The sequence below is a fragment of the Heterocephalus glaber genome, unplaced genomic scaffold, assembly GCF_053883595.1.
Source record: "Heterocephalus glaber isolate CG9 unplaced genomic scaffold, H.glaber_assembly_v1.0 deba00001428, whole genome shotgun sequence".
Taxonomy (NCBI): Eukaryota; Metazoa; Chordata; class Mammalia; order Rodentia; family Bathyergidae; genus Heterocephalus; species Heterocephalus glaber.
In genome coordinates, this window is record NW_028258293.1 from 29,354,379 (window position 1) to 29,374,004 (window position 19,626).

Sequence of the window (19,626 nt, forward strand, 5' to 3'; positions counted from 1 at the left end):
CCGTGCCTCAGGACCATGACTCGTCCCCACGGATGTCCCCATCAGTAGCCTCAGATCAGTGGCTCTCCCAAAGGGTCTTTCAAGCTTTGCCAAGGCTGCTGCCTCCCGTTTCCAGCCTGCACTGCATGTGGCCTCAGCTCCCCACAGCAGTCCCTTTAACTAAGGGCTTGGCAGGAACCTGTGGACACTGTAAATAGTGGGCAGGGAAGTATTCACATGCACCTGGGTCAAGAAGATATACTCTGTGCTCTTGGTGTCCTCATCTGATCGGGGCCCTGGGCTGAGGCAGCCAGCTGTGTTGCCCGGGTGGGACGTGGTCTCTTCACTATGCACAGTGGAGTCAGAGCTGATAGCAGGCAGTGGCACAAAGCTCTTACTGGACAGGTTAAGGCCTTCTGGGCCCTTGATGTGTGGATGTGTCTCCAAAGAAGTGCTTCTGACAGGGGGCAGCTCTTCAGCCAGGCCTGCCTCTGCTTCTAACAGATCCCAGGAGGGAGACCGGATTGTGGTCAAAGGTGGGTGATGGAGCAACAGAGGCTGCTTCGGCACCTTGGGGCCTTGTGTTTTCACCTGCCACGGGAGAAAGACTGGACTGGATTTGCTCTCTAGTCAGCAGTTTCTCCCCTTGAGTTTCTCATGTAGAGTGCTCAGAGCACCAGATAAGGACTCGGAGGAGGTAGGGAGGGAAGTCACACTCACTGGGCATCTATCATGTGCCCTGTGCACAGCATAATTCTTTTATTTATTTATATTTCAAAACTACCCAGAAAATAAATATCCTTATTTATAGATGAGGTAACTGGGGTTCAGAGAAGTAAAATGACTTGTCCAAGGTCAGAGAGTGGCTCAGTGGCAAAGCTTGGATACTCTGACTCTAGCCCTAGGCTCTAGGACTCATAACTCTGCCTTCAGTGGCCTCACTTTTCAAATCAAGGTTTACCACAGCAGCCCCAACTTTCCTGAGGAACTCCTAAGAGGGGAGGGTTTGGAGATGGTTCCGAATTTTCTGGAACATGGCAGCACTGGCTGCTTTCAGGATGCTAGTCTGTGTACCTTACATAAAGATCTAAAAGACAAATCTCTTAAGCCTCAGGACCAAGGAAACAATTTTCCTTCAGTTGAACTGCTCAGTTGCCTTAACTAGCAAAAGACTGTCAGCATTCTCTCTCCTCCTTTGCCTCTGCTGCCAGAAGGCCACCTGTACTCAGTTTACCCCAGCTGGGTATAGTTCCTCCCCTCCCTGGTTACATAGTGAGTTGTTTTTATTCTTTGTGGAAGGTATTAGTGCACTTATATGTGAATTCTTGCTGACCAAGTAGTGTAGTGGAAAGATCCCAAACCCTGTGGGCTGGAATATGGTTCTATCCTTTGAGCTTCCATTTCTTCCTTGTGAAACAGGAGAAAAGCTCCCATGCTATGTGCAAATGTACCTAAAAGGCTGGGAGTGTGAAGGATGACTGTTTTATAAATAAGTTCCTTTTAAAGAAAATAATCCCTTCTTGAAAATATGTAAAACTTCAGTGTTCTGACTTAAAGCCTAAGGAACCTAGAGTCTTTTTTCAAAACCCATGCCACAGGGGAACGAGCAGCACCATGCCTTGGCTTTGGAAACGCCAAGAGCCAACAGGTGGTGCTGAGTGGGGAAGGAGCAACATGTATCCCTGACTCTCTCAGCTGTCTGAGGAGCCCTGGAGGGGTGCTCTTTCTCTCTCCCACCCCTGCCTGCCCAGCGTCTTCCCAAGGGAAGAAATGATCAGAGGCTGACAGTCCCTGGCTGGGCCTGCTTCACTGGTGGGCTCAATACTATGTGTAACCAAGAGGTGCCAGGTTTTGTGAGGGAGAGCAGCTGGACAGAGGGGTTAGTCTGCATACATAAAACAGGCGCCACTTCCTCTGGGGCCAGGGCTCCTGCTTTGGAAAACTTACCTTCTGTGATTCCTTCTGAGGTATCAAAATACGATGCTTAGCCTTTACTACTTTCCTTCGAATTAAGTGGATCCCCAGTCGCTCCTGGAGGAAGCTTTTTAGCAGTGGAGCAACCCCTGGTGCCATGATGGGAAAATAAGATGATTATTAGCTACCATGTACTTTAAAATACTATATTCCAAGTACTCTTTAAATTGCTTTACATGTATCAATGTAATTTACCCAATTTTCTTACCCTGCCCTAGCAAGTAGGTACCATATTACTCCCATTCAACAGGCAAGGAAACCAAGGCAGAGAGGTTAAGGAATGCATCCAAGGAGTGTGGAGCAGGGATTAGAGTTCCACCATCACTGGATGCCCTGGACTCTAAAATGCCTCCAGCTGCTGCATGGTGGTCAGCAGGATCCACTGTGGATGCTGCACCAGTGCATCCACATGCTCAGAGAGAAGGGGCACTGCAGCTGGGCCTGCATCCACCCTACATGGGAGGCAGGAAAGGAGACCACAACAGACTTGCTTCACAACACTGAAAAGACCTCTGTGTGACCCTGGGCAGATCATGAACCTCCTTGAGCTCCAGTTTCCCCCAAATCCATGGGGACAATAGTGCCCACCTCCCATGGTACTGTCAGGATGCGCTAGGATGGAGCAGGTACTCAGCAGTGTCTGCCGTGTTCTCCATTTCCAGAGTACCATGAACCTTGCCCACCCCAATACAGCAGACCCCAAGGCCTGGCATCCATAAGATGTGGACAAGGGTGCCAGCACTGTTTTGTGGACACTGGGGTGGAGGAGGGCTTTGGGTCCTTACCTCGTGTATGAGTCACCAGAGGATTGTTATGAAAGACGAGCTCACAGAGGGATGGAAAGAGAGCTACTGGCAGGAGAGCATCCTCCTTTGCAATCTGGAACAAATGCAAGGGAACCTTTAGGTCCATAAGGTTCATAATAGCCCTTACCTCCCCCAGGTAGGTTGGGCCTGCAGGGCAGGATGCATGTGAGGACAAGGATGGAGGGGCGGTGATGCTGTGGGAGGGACTTACCATGGGCAATGCCTCATCCCTGCAATGTCACCTGCTCATGCCCAGAATGCCTTGCCCTCCTGTCTTAACATTCCACCATCTCTCTAACTTTCCTTCCCCACATTGGTTATGTAGCCCACATCAAACATCAGGCATATTTGTGGCAAAATAAGAACAAACATAGCGCACTTGTCTTGCAAAGAGTCTGGAAGGTTGGCAAGGCAACCTTATTTTCTGACATCTCACCTTCCTCAACACAAACCTCTACATACCCACTGGTCTTCCAGTAGCACTCCTGTGGGCTTCTTTCCTGGCACCAGTTCTGGGCACTGAGCTGGGGAGGGGAGAAGCAGGAGGGCAGGATACCCGCCCACATAAGGGATAAGCAGAGCCCTTGAAAGGGACACCTCAAGGCTGTCTGGGCCTGTGAAGTTGGCCTATAAGTGACCTGTTGGCCATGCTAGCCTCTGACAGGCAAAAATTACACTGTCCTTTTTGAACAGTGGCTGGAATACATGGGGATTATCTTGGGGAGGGGATCTGTTAGCAGTGGAACACCATCAGGGCAGCAAATCAGAGGGCCCAGGAATGAGGCAATGGGTCTCAACCCCTGGACACACTGAAAGGTGCAGATTGAATGCAGGGCCCACCAAGGGTGCTAAGATCCAGAGCTGTAAGGGTAGGGAAGGGCACTTCAGTTTGGCTTCCTCTGTAGCCTCACTGGGTAGCACCAGATCTCCACTGGGCAATGAAGTTACTCATTATTGTTCATTCTTAGTCATTCAGCCAACAAATATCTAATGAATACTGTACCATAGCACTGTGTTGGGAATAAGCAAAGCTGATATGATGACTGCCCTCAAGGACACTGGCTACTGAGAAACAAGTCGTAAGGAAGCAATAACATAAAGGAGTGTAGATTTACAACTGTAGTAAGTGCCACAAAAGAGAGGTGCAAGAGGCACTAGGGTCTTTGACCAAGTATGAAAGGAACAATAAGGTGTCCCTGAAACAGGGGTATGGGGATATCAGTGAATACAGTGTGGGATGGAGGCTATGACAGAGACACTTCTGTATTAACCAAAACCATTTTCCCTGCCTCTATCCCACAACTAGACTCTTGCCTAGGCAGTGAGGTGTGGCCATGTGACTTAATTCTAGCCAATTCTGGGCACAAATGATAAATGCTACTGCACTCACAGCCTACATAGAACCTCTTACACATCTTCTACTTCTTTCATCACACTCCCCACCACTCAACCATCTTCCCCCCAGATATACAGGAATCTAACAGGTTTTTAAAACCTTACAAATGAAAGAAGCACAGCCACATGGCATCTCTGTCTCTGGATGATTATGTGGAAGGCTACCTGCCAACCAGGAATATCCACAATGGACTTTGCAAAAGCAAGAAATAAACATTTATTGTATTAAGTGATTGAGATGTTCAAGTGTGTTGCAGCAGCTAGTATTAGTCTAATGTAGACAGGAAGGGTTCCATGCAAAGAGAACAGTGTGTGAAAAGGACTCAGAGCCTGTTAGGGGAATTTAAAGAAGAGCACTGTGACTAAAGCAGAGAGAAAATAGGTCATTGGTGTGAAATGAGGCTGGAGGGGCCAGACTAATACTAGATTTTTGTTCTTGTGGAAGCCAGTGGATGGATTTAAGATATACAAAGACCTACATTGACTTGGTGATGAATTAGATATAGGCAGATGGGGGAAGAGGACATAAATGGGAGAGAAATGTTAAGTTTTGGTGTAACTGGATGGATGGTGGAGCTATTCATTAAGATAGGGACCAATGAAAGAACATAAAAACTGAGGGAAAATCATTAATTCACTTTGGATATATACACTTTGGAGGTCCATGTGAGGCCTCCAAGTAGTGATATCAAATCAACAATTGGATATGCAGTTTTGGAATACAGAGCTAGGTATCACTGGACTTAGAAATTTGTGAGTTACTGTTAATGGGCCAATGAGCATCTGAAGTCATGCCTAGGAATAGAGTACAGAGTAGGAGGAGAAAGGGACTAGCAGAGGGCCTTGAGGAAGTGTAGCTTTTGATCTTCTAGACCAAGGGTCAGTAAACCTTTCCTATCAAGGACCAGATAGTAAATGTTGTGAGATTTGCAGGCCATAGAGTCTGTTATAACTACTCAAATCTACTGTTATAGTCCCAAAGCAACTCCAGACAATACATAAAGTTATAGTGTTTCTTTTCCAATAAAAATTTATTTATGGACTCCAACATTTGAATTTCATATACTTTTAGTGTGCCATGAAATATTAATCTTTAAATATTTTGAACCATTTAAAATGTAAAAATTACTCTTGGTGCACAGGCTGTACCAAGACCAGGCTTGGCCAATACATCTATCTGTTTAATGGATTTCATTAGAACATGGTCCTCCCTCCCTTTACACATTGCCTCCTATGCTACAAGGTAAAGATGAGCAGTCACAACAGAATAAAATATTATCTAGCCTTTATAAAATGTTTTTGTTGACTTATGTTCTAGACTCCAGAGGAGAATGAGATGAACTATAATGATGCCTACTGTGTGCATAGTGGTGGCTAAAGAGGATGCAGAGCCTCTTCTGTTCAAACGTGGCAGTCACTTATTACAAAGAGAGGATGGAGAATTGAATTTAATTTTGTCAGGATGTAAAATCCTGCCCATCCAAATGAGGTGAGTAAAACGCTGAAAAAAGTTATAATTAAAATTGATAGAAATCTGAATAGTACCCAGACCATGTGTGTCATGCTTTCTGTGAAGTTAAGCTCCAACAGAAAGACAAGGATTTAGGATGCTGGTTGATGTGGTAAACAAAATCTGCCCATCAGACCTATTCCCTATAGGGGTAGTTGAAAGCTCCTGGAAATATATTTAGGTTCCATAATAACTTTACATTTCTTCCCAATTTCATTGAGTTAAAGAGAATATAGCATTCTGTAAAATCTATAAGTAAATATGGGTTAAATTGAGTAAAAGTGACTATTTCTCCTTTGACACAATATTTCTAGATTTCTGAGTGAATATTCTACATGTATAAATTGTGCATGAAGGCAGAATTCATTTTAAAATTTGTAACTTTAATAAGTTGAGTATTAGTTTTAATACAAGTAGCTGTATTTCTTTACATGATCAAAACGTCTTTCATCTAACAAGCTATCATGTTCCAGGTAATGTGCTATGCACCAAGGGTATAGATGTAAACAAAACAATATCTAGCAAGCAAAAAAAATATTGTGTTAGTAGGCCTGATTATAGACAAAAACATAGATAACATGTTAGGTGATATGACAGTTAAACTGGATTGTCAACTTGATTGGCTTGAGCCACCTAGAAGATTAGTACAGCACACCTCTGGGTATGTCTGGGTGGGTCAGGAAGGCATGACCTTGGGTATTATATCGGATCCATGACCCCTTCCTCTCTGCTACTGTTCCTGTGCTCTGCTTCCAGCCACCATGAACTAAGCAGCTTTGTTCTGCTATGAGCTTCTGTGTGGTGTTTCTGCCTTGGATCCAGCCAACTATGAATTGTCACCTCTGAAACTGTGAGCCAAATAAACCTCTCTTCCTTTAAGTTGAAGGTATTAGGTATTTTGTACAATAACAGGAAAGTTGACCAATACCAAAAATTGGTACCAGAGAAGTGGTGTTGGTGCTGAGACTATACCTGACTATGTGGTTCAGAAGTCTGTGGAACTGGTTTCTGGGAGGAGTTTGGAAAGGTTTGGAGATGTGGGTGAGAGAAGCTCTTGAATATTGTAAGCAGAGCCTAAAGGGGTGATTCTGGTCAGAGCTCAGAAGACCAGAATGCTGATAGGAAAGCAGATAGTAAAGGCCTGGCTCATGAGGTTTCAGTTGGGAATGGGGACTCTATTGGGGATTAGGCTGGAGATCATGCATGCTACACTCTGGCAAAAAGTGTGTCTAAATTTTTATCCATGTTCTAGAACTTTGTGTGAGGTTGAATTTAAAGGTGGCAGACTAACTGTTCTGGTAGAGGACATTTCAAAGCAGCCCAATGCTCAGGCTGTGGCATGGTTACTATTTGTTGCTTTTAGTCACATACACAATGAGAACTGAAACAAAAAAGCAGAGCAAAAGTATTTGAAAAACTTAAAGTTTGGCACAAAAAGAATTGTGTGAAAAGTTTGGGTCACAGGAGGTGTTTTTACTGAAGAGATTAATGCCATTAGAAAGACACCAAATTCTTTGAACTGGGACAAGAAAGAAAATGCCTTGAGGGCATCTCAGAAATCGTCAAGACTCCACCTATCATAGGCTCAAGGGTGCAACAGTGTAAATATTTCATTTGAGAGGACAGCCCCTAGGCCCTTGCTTGAGAAGGGTTGTCTAGGGAATTAGCTCCCTGGGATTCATTTCCCTATGCTTAGACATCCAGGCACTCAGAAGCTACTGCAGTCATGGTCCAAGGGGACCTGGTTACTGAGTGAGCTGGCAGCAGACTTTGGCATTATACATGTGATACTACTTTTTCAGGAATGCAGAATGCAACAGTTGTGGGGTCAGGAAGGCTTCCACCCAGATTTCAAAGGAAGGCCTGGGAAGCCAGGCAAAGACCTCCAGTAAGTCCCTGACTTATAAATAAGTTCCATTCAGGGGGAATTGCTTGTAAGTTGGATTCATTTGTAAGCCAGCAAAGTGAGTCAACAAAGTGAAAGTTCAAATGTTTGTAACTTGAGGACTTACAGTACATGAAACTGAAGATGCACTAGAGACCCCAGGAAGTCAGAGATGTGAAGAATGTGGAATATCTGCTGAGGAAAGCCACAGGCTGTGAATGAACCCAGCCCAAGAGAGAGGTCATGTGGTATGCAACCAGCAAGGCTATGCGGGTAGGATCACCCCTGCCCTCTGGAACTCACATCTCACTATTTGCCCCAACACTGGACATGGAGTTACAGGACTTATGTTTGCCATGTTGGGTTTCAGTCTTACTTTGGTCTTATTCTTTTATGTCCCCCTATTCCTCCCTTATCACTGTATAGTGGAAATATGAAACTTGCTTTTTCAATTTTTTCAGGTGCTCACAGCTAAGAGTTTGCCTTGAATCCCATAGAAGACTTTGGACTTGGACTTTTGAGCAAAGCTAAAACTGTTGAGACTTAGGTAGGGAAGGGCATTAGTGCACATTTGGTTGTACACAGGACAGTTATGTTACACAGAATTATGTCTTTGGAGATTAAGAATGGTTTAAGGAGATATGTTTGGGTTTCAAGTTGACAGGGGTGGAATATTTAACTGGATTATCAACTGGGTTGCCTTGAGAGCCACCTAGAAGACTAGTAAAGCATACTTCTGGATGTATATGGTTGGGTCAGGGAGGTATGACCTTGAGTATTACATCTGATCCCTGGTCCCTTCCTCTCTGGCACTGTTCCTGTGCTTTGCTTCACCACCACCATGAACCAAGCAGCTTTACTCTACCATGCCCTTCTGTGTGATATTTCTGGCTTGGAGCCAGCCAATGATGGACTGAAACTTCTGAGACTGTGAGCCAAATAAACCTCTCCTCCTTTAAGTCACTGAGGTCAGTTATTTTGTCCACCAATGGAAAAGATGATCAATACAGGTGGTAACTTTTTTTTTTTTTTTTTGGTACCTGGGATCGAACTCAGGTCTTGCACTTGCGTGGTAGGCAGCGAAACCACTGAGCTAAATCCCGGGCCCTAGGTGGTAACTGTTATAAAGAAAAATACTACTTAAAAACTCAGGTGAAAATATAGAAAAGCAAAGAGTGCTGCCCTTACAATAACAAGAAGAAAAAAACTTAATAAACTTCATAAAATCATATCTCATACATCATATCATATAATCATATATCATATCATAAAATCATAACTTTTTTGGTTTTTTTTCAAAATCACAACTTTTCTTGAGGGCAACAGAAAGCTACAGTCTCAGAGAACTCCTTTGGCCTTAAATCTAAGGAAAGTTCCGGATCTGTAAGGAGAGATGAAACACAGACCTTGGCTCACCTGTAGTGGAACACCAGCATTGAAGAAGAAATTGGCTAAAATTTTTAATAATTGTGGAAGACCAAGTATGGCCTACAGTGAGAAAGTGGAGGCTCTGAGAGCCATGGACAACAGGGGCTTCACACCTACTCATGTGAAAAGATGACTGCAAAAAGTTTCCATGGGCCTGGAAGAGAGCAGCTGCCATGGTAGGAGAGGCCTCACCCTCAGCCCTTCTCCCTAGGGAACAAAAGTCTTTAGTTGTTGAGGAAGAACAGCAAACCTTGCAGCCCAGGGCATGGCATATGGGGAGGGGAAAATAAAACCCCACTACTCCTGAGGCAGGAGCAGAAAACTAACCTTCGTCCTGAAGAGTAGAGGTCTCTTACTGCCAGGAGTTGGACCACAAGTTCTGTGGAGACACAGAACCCCAAGGCTGCCAAAGACTGGGGCCACAGCCAGTCTCGTAAGCAAGCACTGGCAAGCACTAAGTAACAAGCAATAGCAGTCCTCTGTGGGAGAGCAGGGGAGGGACCTGAGTGGATAAACCCCTCCGCGGTACAGGCACACAGGGGAGGCTGAATGCCGAAGACAGAGCAGGGACACTGGGACGACAGCATGGCAGCCAGGCAAGGACCAGCTAACTCCCTGCTGTGTAAATAGATGCACTCACATGAAGATATAAGTAGACTACAAGTACAAGGGTAGCAAGATACCATGCGAACCATAAGGATGGAAAACTGTGCAACTAACTGTATTAAAATCAGACAAAGTAGACATGAAGAGAGGGAGTATTATTAAAAACAGAGGGAGATAATTATAATTTAAAAGGATCCATATGTAGATATAACAATTCTAAGCATATATTCACCTGATAACAGACTAAAAATACCTGGACAATGGGGCATGGTGGCACACTTCTGTAATCCCCACAGTTTGGAGGCTGAAGCAGGAGGATTGCTGTGAGTTCGAGGCCAACCTGGACTACATAGTGCATTCAAGGCCAGCCTGAGCTACACAGAAAGACACTGTCTCAAAACAAAACAAATAAAAAAAAATACCTGGAATACTGATAGAACTAAAGAGATGAAAAAACTCTACAACCACGACTGGAGATTTTAACACCCTGTTCTCAGTACCTGAGAGACAAATAGACAAAACAAGAGTACAAAGATGATCTAAGTGACACTTCTAACCTCTTTAAGTGACATTTATCAACACTATCCCACCCAAACTGCGGAATACACATTTTTTTTCTAAGTACATATGAACATTCACCACAATAGCACATAGATTGGACCATAAAACAAGTTGAAGTAGATATCAGAAGAACTCTTACAGATTATGTTATCTGACCACAAGAGAAGTGAATCAGTTTTAGTTTTGTTTTGTTTTTAAGTCCTGGGGATTGAACTCAGGGGGTTGTGCATGCTAGGCAAGCATTCTACCATTAAGCTACATCTCCCAGCCCAATAATTAAATTATAAATCAATAAATCCAAGATGCTGAGAAGAGCCCCATAAATTTGGAAATTAAACAACTAATGTCTCAACAAATTGGGTTAAAATGCAAAATTACAAGAAAAATTAAACATTTTAACTGAATGAAAATAAAAACAGGGACTGGGTAGCTCAGTGGTAGAGCACATGGTTAGTATGCATAGGGTCTTGGGTTCAATCCCTGGCACCCACAATAAATATGTAAGAAAATAAATAGGTGAATAAATAAATAAGTGAATGAATGAATGAGTTTTTATGGAAAATCAGACAGGACCTGGCATTGGAAAAATACAAGAAAAATGTGAAATCTATCCTATAGATTTTATATCTTCAGTTCCCTCCCTCTTCCCTCGACTATTCAAATCTTAGCTTAAACATTACTTTTTCTTGAGAATTTTCCCTGATCCCAAATATTAGGTTAGATACCCACCTCCATCATGTACTTCCTTCACAGCTCTGTGCATTTCTTCCTAATGCTAAGCATACTTATATTGTGATTGTCTGTCCAGAATGTCTTCCCTACATCTGACAAGCTCCACAAGTCTTTCATTTCATGGCTGTATACCTAATGACTAGCACAGAGCCTAGCACATGGCAAGTGCTAAATAAATATCTGAGACTCCATGGAGACACTTCTGCCTTGGTCTGGGTACCATATACTTTCCCCACCCCAAGAATTTCTGGGCCCACATACCTGTGGTGCAGAGAATTAAAGGGCTGGCCTTTAGGTCAGAACAGCTCCCAACCCACCTCCCATTTGTGCCCCTGAGGAAACAGGTCAAGAAGCAGGGAGTCACCTTGTTGTAGGCCAGGCTGAGGTACCTCAGCTCTGGGAAAGGAGGGGCCAATGTCTGGTTCCTGGCCTTCAGTGACTTCACAGGAAGAATCTCAAATATAGGAGGAAGTGAACATACCTTGGTTGTCTTGGAAAAAAGAAAAGTCAGAGTCAATGTTGAGGCTGATAAAGAAGATGAAGCTACCAGTGGCCAAAGACCTTTCCTTTGGAGTGTGGTGAAAAGAATGAGTTTTATAGAGACTTGGTCAAAGAGACACCTAGGGTCATAAGGGCAGATGTCACTATTGGCCAAAATTTGGCTCCAAGTACTATGAGGTCACATGGTGAGCTAATTCTTCAGCACCCAAAGTTCCAGTTTCAAGTACTGAGTCCACAGGACACGATAGCCCTGCTGCAACCATCAGAGGTACTTGGTTTACCTCCCACCTTCCACCCTACAGCAGCTGAACCTGAATTAGCCCTTCTAAAAGGAAGAGCTAAAATTTCTCCCGAAGGCAAAGGGCAAGAAATTACATCATTCAGGGAAATATTTTTTAGCAGGGAGAGGGAGAGCAGGAGTGACTTGAGCCTTGGACACCTGTCTTGATGGGTATGTTGCCCCATCCCACTGGATAAAATAACAAAATCTTGAAGACAAGCCAGGCTTGGGGATCTGAACATGGCACGATGCACCTGGGTCACTTGCAAGGTCATGGTCTTTCTGTACAATCCAGACTGCCTCAGGGCAAACATGTTTGATCAATCAGAAAAAGGAAGCTGCTGAATTAACCATGTCTAACTCAGTTTACTCACTGATTTCTTGAATTTTGTGGGACCAAAGTATATTATTGCATGGGTAGATGCTGGACTAATGGTTAGGTTAGGAGGAACTAAATGTTCCAATCTCAATTAATCACTATCTCCTGTTAAGGAAATCATTCAATTTTCACTTGTTCACTTAATGAACAGTTGTTCATTGACCCACATACTGTGGGTCAAGTATTTGTGTCATCCTAGGCCAACTTATAAAGCCACACAAATCACATAGGGCAGTCATGGATGAGAATAGAACAAAAACTATTGATACTGTTTGGAGATGTGTGACTCCCTTCTTCAGGCAACCCAACACAGTCTCTGAGAGGGCAGAGTGGAATGGGACAGTGGTGTTCAGGTAAGATAGGGAGAAAAATAGTAGAAAGGAGACAAGAAAATTACAATTTAAAAATCATACTTTTAAGAAAATCACAGCTTCAGGACAGATTTGCCAAGGACTGCAATGGCTTTTCTTCCCTTTTCAGGAAACTCATCTGTAAATAGAGCCTGCCATTTCCTCCAATACTATAGATTCACTCTGCAGACTTCCACCCTCAAAGAAACAGCACTATTAATTGGGTACCATATTTCTAAACTTCAAACACATGCAAATGTTTTGCATTCTAACTTAGTGCACTAATGGATAACCTGGTAGACACTAGGAAAACATATCCTAGATCAGTGGCGGCAAACCTTTTAGAGTTTGCAATGATAGCAAACAGCCTGCTTCAGCACACCTGCCATAGGTTCGCCACCACTGTCCTAGATCATCCATTTTGAGGACACACCCAAGACCACACAAAAACTCATAACCTCAGACTAGAATGAGGGTCTTCCTTGAGCGCCTACACTCTGTTTCCTCTGAGTGTGTACTTCCTTAACTCTGTGCAGTAAACCTGTCTATGCCCATTACTGAATCCTGAAACACTTTTCTGCAATGTAGACTGGCAAACCTGCAACCAACTGTGTGCGTGGGGGCAAGTTGAGGTGTCCATCTCCCCTCTGGGAGATTTTCTCAGCCTTGTCCGGTGATAGTCTGGCAAGGCAGTCTTCTCCACCGAGCAACTTCCAACTTGGAGCAGGACCGCGTGAGCAGCAGGGGGCAAGTCGAATGACCTGAGGGGATGGCCTACCCTGCTGGGGACAGAGAGCCCTGTGCTAGAGGGAGATGTAGCTGGCTTTTCGTATGTTTTTTTGTTTTTGTTTTTTGGGTTTTTTTGTTGTTTTTTTTTGAGACAGAGTCTCACTGTGTAGTTCAGGCTGGCCTTGAGCTCACCATGTAGCCCAGGCTGGCCTCAAGCTCTCAGTGATCCTCTGCTTCAGCCTCCCGAGGGCTGGGATTTCAGGTGTGTGCCACCACACCTAGTGCATCTGGCTTTTAGTCTCAACCATCCCAAATTAGTCAGTAGTTGATCATAAGTATGGATAGCCTCGGGGGGAGGTGCAAACATGGGGCTTGCATCTAAACTGCGGAACTGTGCCCTTAAACTTGGGTCTGCACGAACTGGGCTGGTTAGCATCAGAATTATCAGAATTGCACACCTTCTGACTTGCTTTGACCAAAAGAGTGTAGCAAAAGTTATGCTGTTAGAATGCCAGAGTCTTGCAGCTTTCCAGAGAGAGAGAGAGAGAGAGAGAGGGAGGGAGGGAGGGCCATGCCTACTGTCCACCTGAGTACAGCTCTCAGCTAACCTGCAGCTGAATGCCGCTGCCTGGGTGAGCTCTGGTGAAATGAAGAGAACCACCTGGCTCACTCAAATAACTGTGAGAAATAATCGCTTGCTATAGTTTGAAGTTGATAACTGTTGGGTTTGTTACACAGCAATAGCTAACTGGTATAATTTCCTCATACAGATGTAGAGTTGTGTTTCTTATAAATAAACAAATCAATATGTAGCTTTGTACATCAGTCTCCATGAGCTTGTCAGTGAGAATTAGCCCTGAGAGAAAACTCAGTTTTCTGTACTCAAACCAAGTGTCTCAGTATTTGACACGAGGGTTCAATCCTGGGTAGCAGTGCATCTGATAAAGAACTTTTCCAGCTCTGGGGGACTCTTAGCTTCTGGGCTTCATCCTGGTGGCAGCCCTACCCAGTTGTACCACTCAAAGCAGCCACTGTTAACATTCTCTGCCAGACAGCATCTGAGGACAGAACAAGCTGACAAGGGTTGGGGTCTGTCTGATTAGCTCCCGCCTGCATCTTCAGGACTACCAGTGTCTGGTACCTGGTGGGTACTTACCAAATATCTGTTCAACGAATGGGCTTTCTCAGTGAGATCTATATAAATGCCTCTTGTGGTCCTATTATGGGTTTTTGTCTGTTAAAATTAATGTTCTTGGGCTTGGGATATAGCTCAATTGTACAACACTTGCCCAGCATATGTGAGACCCTAGGTTTAATCCCCAGGACCACAAATGAATAAAATAAAGCTGATCTTCTAATTCAAGTACACAAATATAAAGTAGGCAGTCCCTACCTCTGAGGTTGAAAATCCTGGGTAAGACAAGAACACAACCTCTGAAACAAAAGAAACAGAATGAAAGTTGGTGAAAGCACTGATTGACCCCCAGAAATGTCAGGGTCTGGTCCTAGACCCTCTGCCTCCTAGACTAGTTCCAATGTGAAATGAAAAAAGGAACACAGTGGTGTCACCTTCCAGAAAGTAAGGATAAAATCCCAACCCCTTAGCCAGGCCTCTGAGGCCCCACACTCCCAGGTCCCCTTTACTTCTCCAATCGTGTCCCATGCTACTTTCCCCTCACCCACTGGATCTCAGCCACAGGCACCTGCCTCTTGACTTCACAACATGCAAACTCTCTCTAGCCTTAGAGATCCTAAGAGGCCATACTGAGCAGAAAACTTTCCAGCTTAGAGAGAAAAAAATATAAAAGACATTCTGGAAAACATTCTTTGCCATCTTACTAGAAATAGAAAGTCAGTAAATTCAGGAGAGATTGCAATAAGAGTCAGCACATGGTCATAAGGAGGAGGCTACAGAATAACTTAATTCTTGGGACCATCAGACTGAGGCTATACACAGGCTATAAACAGCTGAGTTCAACCTAACTAACAAAGCAGAGCATCTGCTGGGACAGGATGCTGTGCAGGGGTCACTTGCCTTTACCCTGGTGAACCCCACCTCTTTCCCATATTGATAATGAGAAAGGTCACACGAAAATAAACAGTAAGAGGAGGTGGAACAATACCTGCCATAAATAATTCTCATAGGTGAGGGTCTGCAAGGGATTTGAAAAAGCTTTAGGCAATGAACAAAGTAGGAGTTTGTTAGGGGACAGGATGCAGTTGCAAGTGTGTGTGTGACCAGTAATCTGGGGAAACAGAGAAGGATGGATTGCAGTGCATTCTGCCTGCATAAAACACCTGCTCTCCTCACAATCAGGCAAGCAACTCTAGGCATCAGAACCTGCATTCTAATCTGATTGGAGGCTGCTGCAAGAAAAAAGGAACAATAAAGAATCCCCTAACATTTGAGGAAAATTAACAGTATGAAAAGTCATGAAATGTAAAAAAAAAAAAACCACCAAAAAACCAAACAGAACTATCACCTTAAAAAAGTGTATTTAACAAAAAATAAAAACTTTAAAATAGAGTAAGAATTTCAAAAGGTTATTTCATTCCTAAAACAAAAGCAAGTTTTTGTGAAAATGAAGCTATTAACAATTTTATAAACTTCAAATATGATAACCAACCATGATACTCAAATATGCTCTATACAAAAAGGGCCAGCTTAAAACCTAATTCATAAAATGGAAGATAGAGTTGAGTATAATATTTTAGAAAACAAAGAAATATAAAGTATGGTAGAAAAGAGGAATAGATACAAAACTTTCAGCAACTGAGGAAATTCCAGAGGAAGACTATGCAGAGAACGTAAAGAGGGAAATAAAAAATGCTCTCAGCCATGTATGGTGGTGCATGCCTGTAATCCTAATGGCCTGGGAGGCTGTGGGAGGAGGATGGTAAATTTTAGTAACTTAAGAGACTTAGCGAGACCCCATCTCAAAAGAAAAAATAAAAAATCTGGTGATGTAGCTTAGTGGAAGAGCGCCCTTGGGTTCAATCCCCAGTGGGGCTGGGTGTCTCCAAGATGAAGGGGTCCACACATCTTTCAAAGAACTCTTGAGGTACCTAAAAGGATGAATGAAAAGTGTTGCACACATAGATGCTTCTTGGTAAAATTTCCAAAGGATAAAAGGGAAATAAAAATGAATTTCCAAAAAGCAAAAATAGATTTCCTGTAAAGAAATGAGAATCAGATTGGAATTAGATTTTTCACTGGCAAAAATGAACTAAGAAGACAGTGAAGTAATATCTTCAGTTTTAAAAGAAAACTATTTTAAGGCTAGAATTCTCTACTGAAGCAAACTAGCAGTCAAGTATGATAAAAAATAAAGATAATTTTATAGGGACTCAGAAAATCTACACAATCTACATACAAACTATATTTAAAAGAATCAAATAGCAAAATGAAAAGCAACATAGAATAGGAAACTTTTCTTAAATAAGAATACAAACAGACTAATCAGAAGGTAAAATTCTATAGATTTGGTGTTTTGGTCTGAGTTATGTTGCCTTCAAATTTATATGGTGAAGTCCTAATCCTCAGTACATCTGACTGTGACTAGATGGACAGACAGCAATGAGGTAAGACCTTAAAAACAATGCTGAGGGCCAGGGATGTAGCTCAGTGGCACAGCACCTGCCTTGCAAGCATGAGGCCCTGAGTTTGATTCCTGGTACCAAACAAAAACAACAGCAACAAACAATGCTCAATGAAAACAATGAACAAAATGAGCTCAACAATATATAACTATGATGTAAACCAAAAACACAATTACATACAAGGTATCTATTTACAAAGAGTCATACATATATGCAGGAAAATATACTCAAGACAAAAGCAGAAATTTATATGAAAAGGAAAATAAGAGCAAGGATTAAAGATGAAGGAGGAAAAAAAAGAAAAAGAAAAAAAAGATGAAGGAGAAAAAAATGATGTTAAGAGCTTTGTACAAATTACTAATTATACTATGCTATAACCTGATTTGTTTTTTGTTTTTTTTTTAGAGTAGAAAATTATTTATTGGGCCAGGGATTTAGCTCAGTGGTTCCAGCACCTGCCTTGCAAGCACAAGGTCCTGAGTTTGATCCCTGGTACCAAAAAAAAAAAAAAAAAAAAATAATATATATATATATATATATATATATATATATATATATATATATATATATATATATTTTGAAGGGATAACTCCTGAGAGGCCAGAGGGGACCTAAATGGGCTAAATGGGTAGCTGGGGACCCCACTTTACAGGGAAGTTTTATAGAGCAAAACCCATATGGGTACAACATGGGTTATGGCTATGATCAACCAATAAGGTTACAAGCATAGTTTCTTAGAGAGGAGGTGAACCTTCTGGGCCACTCTACCACTGCCCCCAGTGCTGAGGAGGTGAGCCACGTGGTCACCAGCAGCACAATCCTCTCCCCTCAACTGAAATGAGAAGACACTTAAACAAGTCTCAGAACCAGACTCCCAGATCACCTAAAGCAACCCCAAAGGTAAACGAGATGGAACACAATCTGATACTCAACCATCTGGACTCCCTGAACTGGCAACAAAAGAAGATCTGGAAAAAATGAAATCAGAAATAATTTCTCAGATAATAGCAGAGATTGTGCCCATAGTGCAAGACATGATTAAAAAGTTTAGAGAGGACACAGATAAAAAAATAGAGGAGCTGAGGAACGTGATGGAATCCCAACATAGGAAACAAATGGAATCCATAAAACAGATCCAAACAGATTTCCAGGCAATTAAAAACTCCATTGAAAGTTTGTGCAGCACAATGAGCCAATGTGAGGACAGAATTTCAGATACAGAAGATAAGATTGCAATTAGTAACCAGGAAAAGAAAAATTTCTTAAAAATAGTAAGGGACCAGTAGAAATCAATCCAGTAGCTGCTAAACAATGCAAAGAAGAATAACATTATACTGATGAGAGTCGATGAAGAAACGGGAGACAGTGGAGATGGCATAAAAAAAACTGTTCACAGAAGTGACGGCAGAAAACTTCCCAAGCAGAAGAAAAGAACTCGACATACAAATAAGTGAGGCATGTAGGACTCCAACTAGGCTTGATAAAAAAAATCCACATATAGGCATATAATAGTTAAGATTCCAGAAATCCAACAGAAGAACAAAAGCTACAAGCAGTGAGAGAAAAGAAACAAATCACATACAAAGGAAAGCTCCTCAGAATCACAGTAGATTCTCAACACAAACCCTTAAGGCAAGAAGAGCTTGGAGCGATGCATTTCAAGCCCTAAAGGAAAATAGCCTCCAACCCAGATTGATGTAACATGCAAAACTCTTTCTAAATTGATGGAGAAATAAGATGCTTTCATGACAAAGAGCATCTTAGGAACTTCATGAATACCAAACCAGCACTCCAAAAAATTTTAGACAATATCCTAGGAAAAGACAATGAGAATCACAACCCCAGGAAACCCAGCAGAATGAATCCATTGGGCATGACAAGAAATTAAATGCCAAGGGGGAGAATCTAACCAAAAGAAAAGTCATGATAAGGATAAGTCAATACATATCAGTTATACCATCAATGTTAATGGTCTCAATTCACCAATCAAAAGAAATAGACTGGCAGAATGGGTCAAGAAGCAAAATCCAACAATATGCTGCATACAAGAAACACACTTAATTCAAAAGGAAACTCATAGACTGAAAGTTAAAGGATATGAAGCAATACTTCATGTGACAAGAACCCCCCAAAAAGAAGGAGTAGCTATCCTCTTTGCGGATCAAGTGGATTTCAAACCATCACTGATTAAGAGAGAAAAAGAAGGACACTACATCCTTGTAAAGGGAACAATACAAGAGGAAGAGATGACAATCATAAATATCTATGCACCAAATACTAGTGCACCCAGCTATATAAAACAAATACTAACGGACATGAAAAATCAAATAAGCACTAATACAATAGTAGTGGGGGACCTCAATACCCCACTGTCACAAATAGATAGATCAACTAGACAAAAAATAAGCAGTGAAATACTAGAACTCAATCAAACACTTGAGCAAATGAACCTAACAGATGTTTATGGAGTGTTCCACCCTACAAAGTCAGAAGACACATTCTTTTCAGCTGTACAGGGGGTCATTCTCCAAAATAGACCACATACTCCTCACTCATAGAATATATTTAAGTAAGTAAAAAGGAATTGAAGTTATCCCTTGTACATTATCAGACCATGGTGCAATGAAATTGGAGATCAATAGCAAAAGAAACCACAAGAATTTCATAAGCACATGGAAATTGAACAACACACTTCTGAATAGGCACAGAGGAAAGTAAAGAAGAAATCAGACAGTTCCTACAATTAAATGACAATGACAATACAACATATTGGCATCTATGGGACACAATAAAAGCAGTCTAACGAGGGAAATTCATAGCAGTGAATACTCATATTAGGAAAACAGAGTGAGCCCAATTAAACAACTTGATGCTGAACCTCAAGCTTCTAGAAAAAGAAGAACAGGGCAAC

The 19,626-nt window shown here is 42.3% G+C and overlaps 1 protein-coding gene across 3 annotated transcripts in view; it reads right to left on the bottom strand.

The window, feature by feature from the left end:
• Nucleotides 1–19,626, bottom strand: part of Xrra1 (X-ray radiation resistance associated 1) — a 60,303-nt gene that overhangs the window by 3,785 nt on the left and 36,892 nt on the right. For all 3 annotated transcript variants that reach the window (XM_087211932.1, XM_004863235.4, XM_087211933.1), the window contains 5 exons: nucleotides 14,509–14,549; nucleotides 11,241–11,366; nucleotides 2,739–2,832; nucleotides 1,927–2,042; nucleotides 223–570 (listed from right to left, as the gene is read on the bottom strand). In XM_087211932.1, coding sequence (XP_087068058.1) covers nucleotides 223–570; nucleotides 1,927–2,042; nucleotides 2,739–2,832; nucleotides 11,241–11,366; nucleotides 14,509–14,549 — 725 coding nt within the window. The remainder of the gene's footprint in view (nucleotides 1–222; nucleotides 571–1,926; nucleotides 2,043–2,738; nucleotides 2,833–11,240; nucleotides 11,367–14,508; nucleotides 14,550–19,626) is intronic.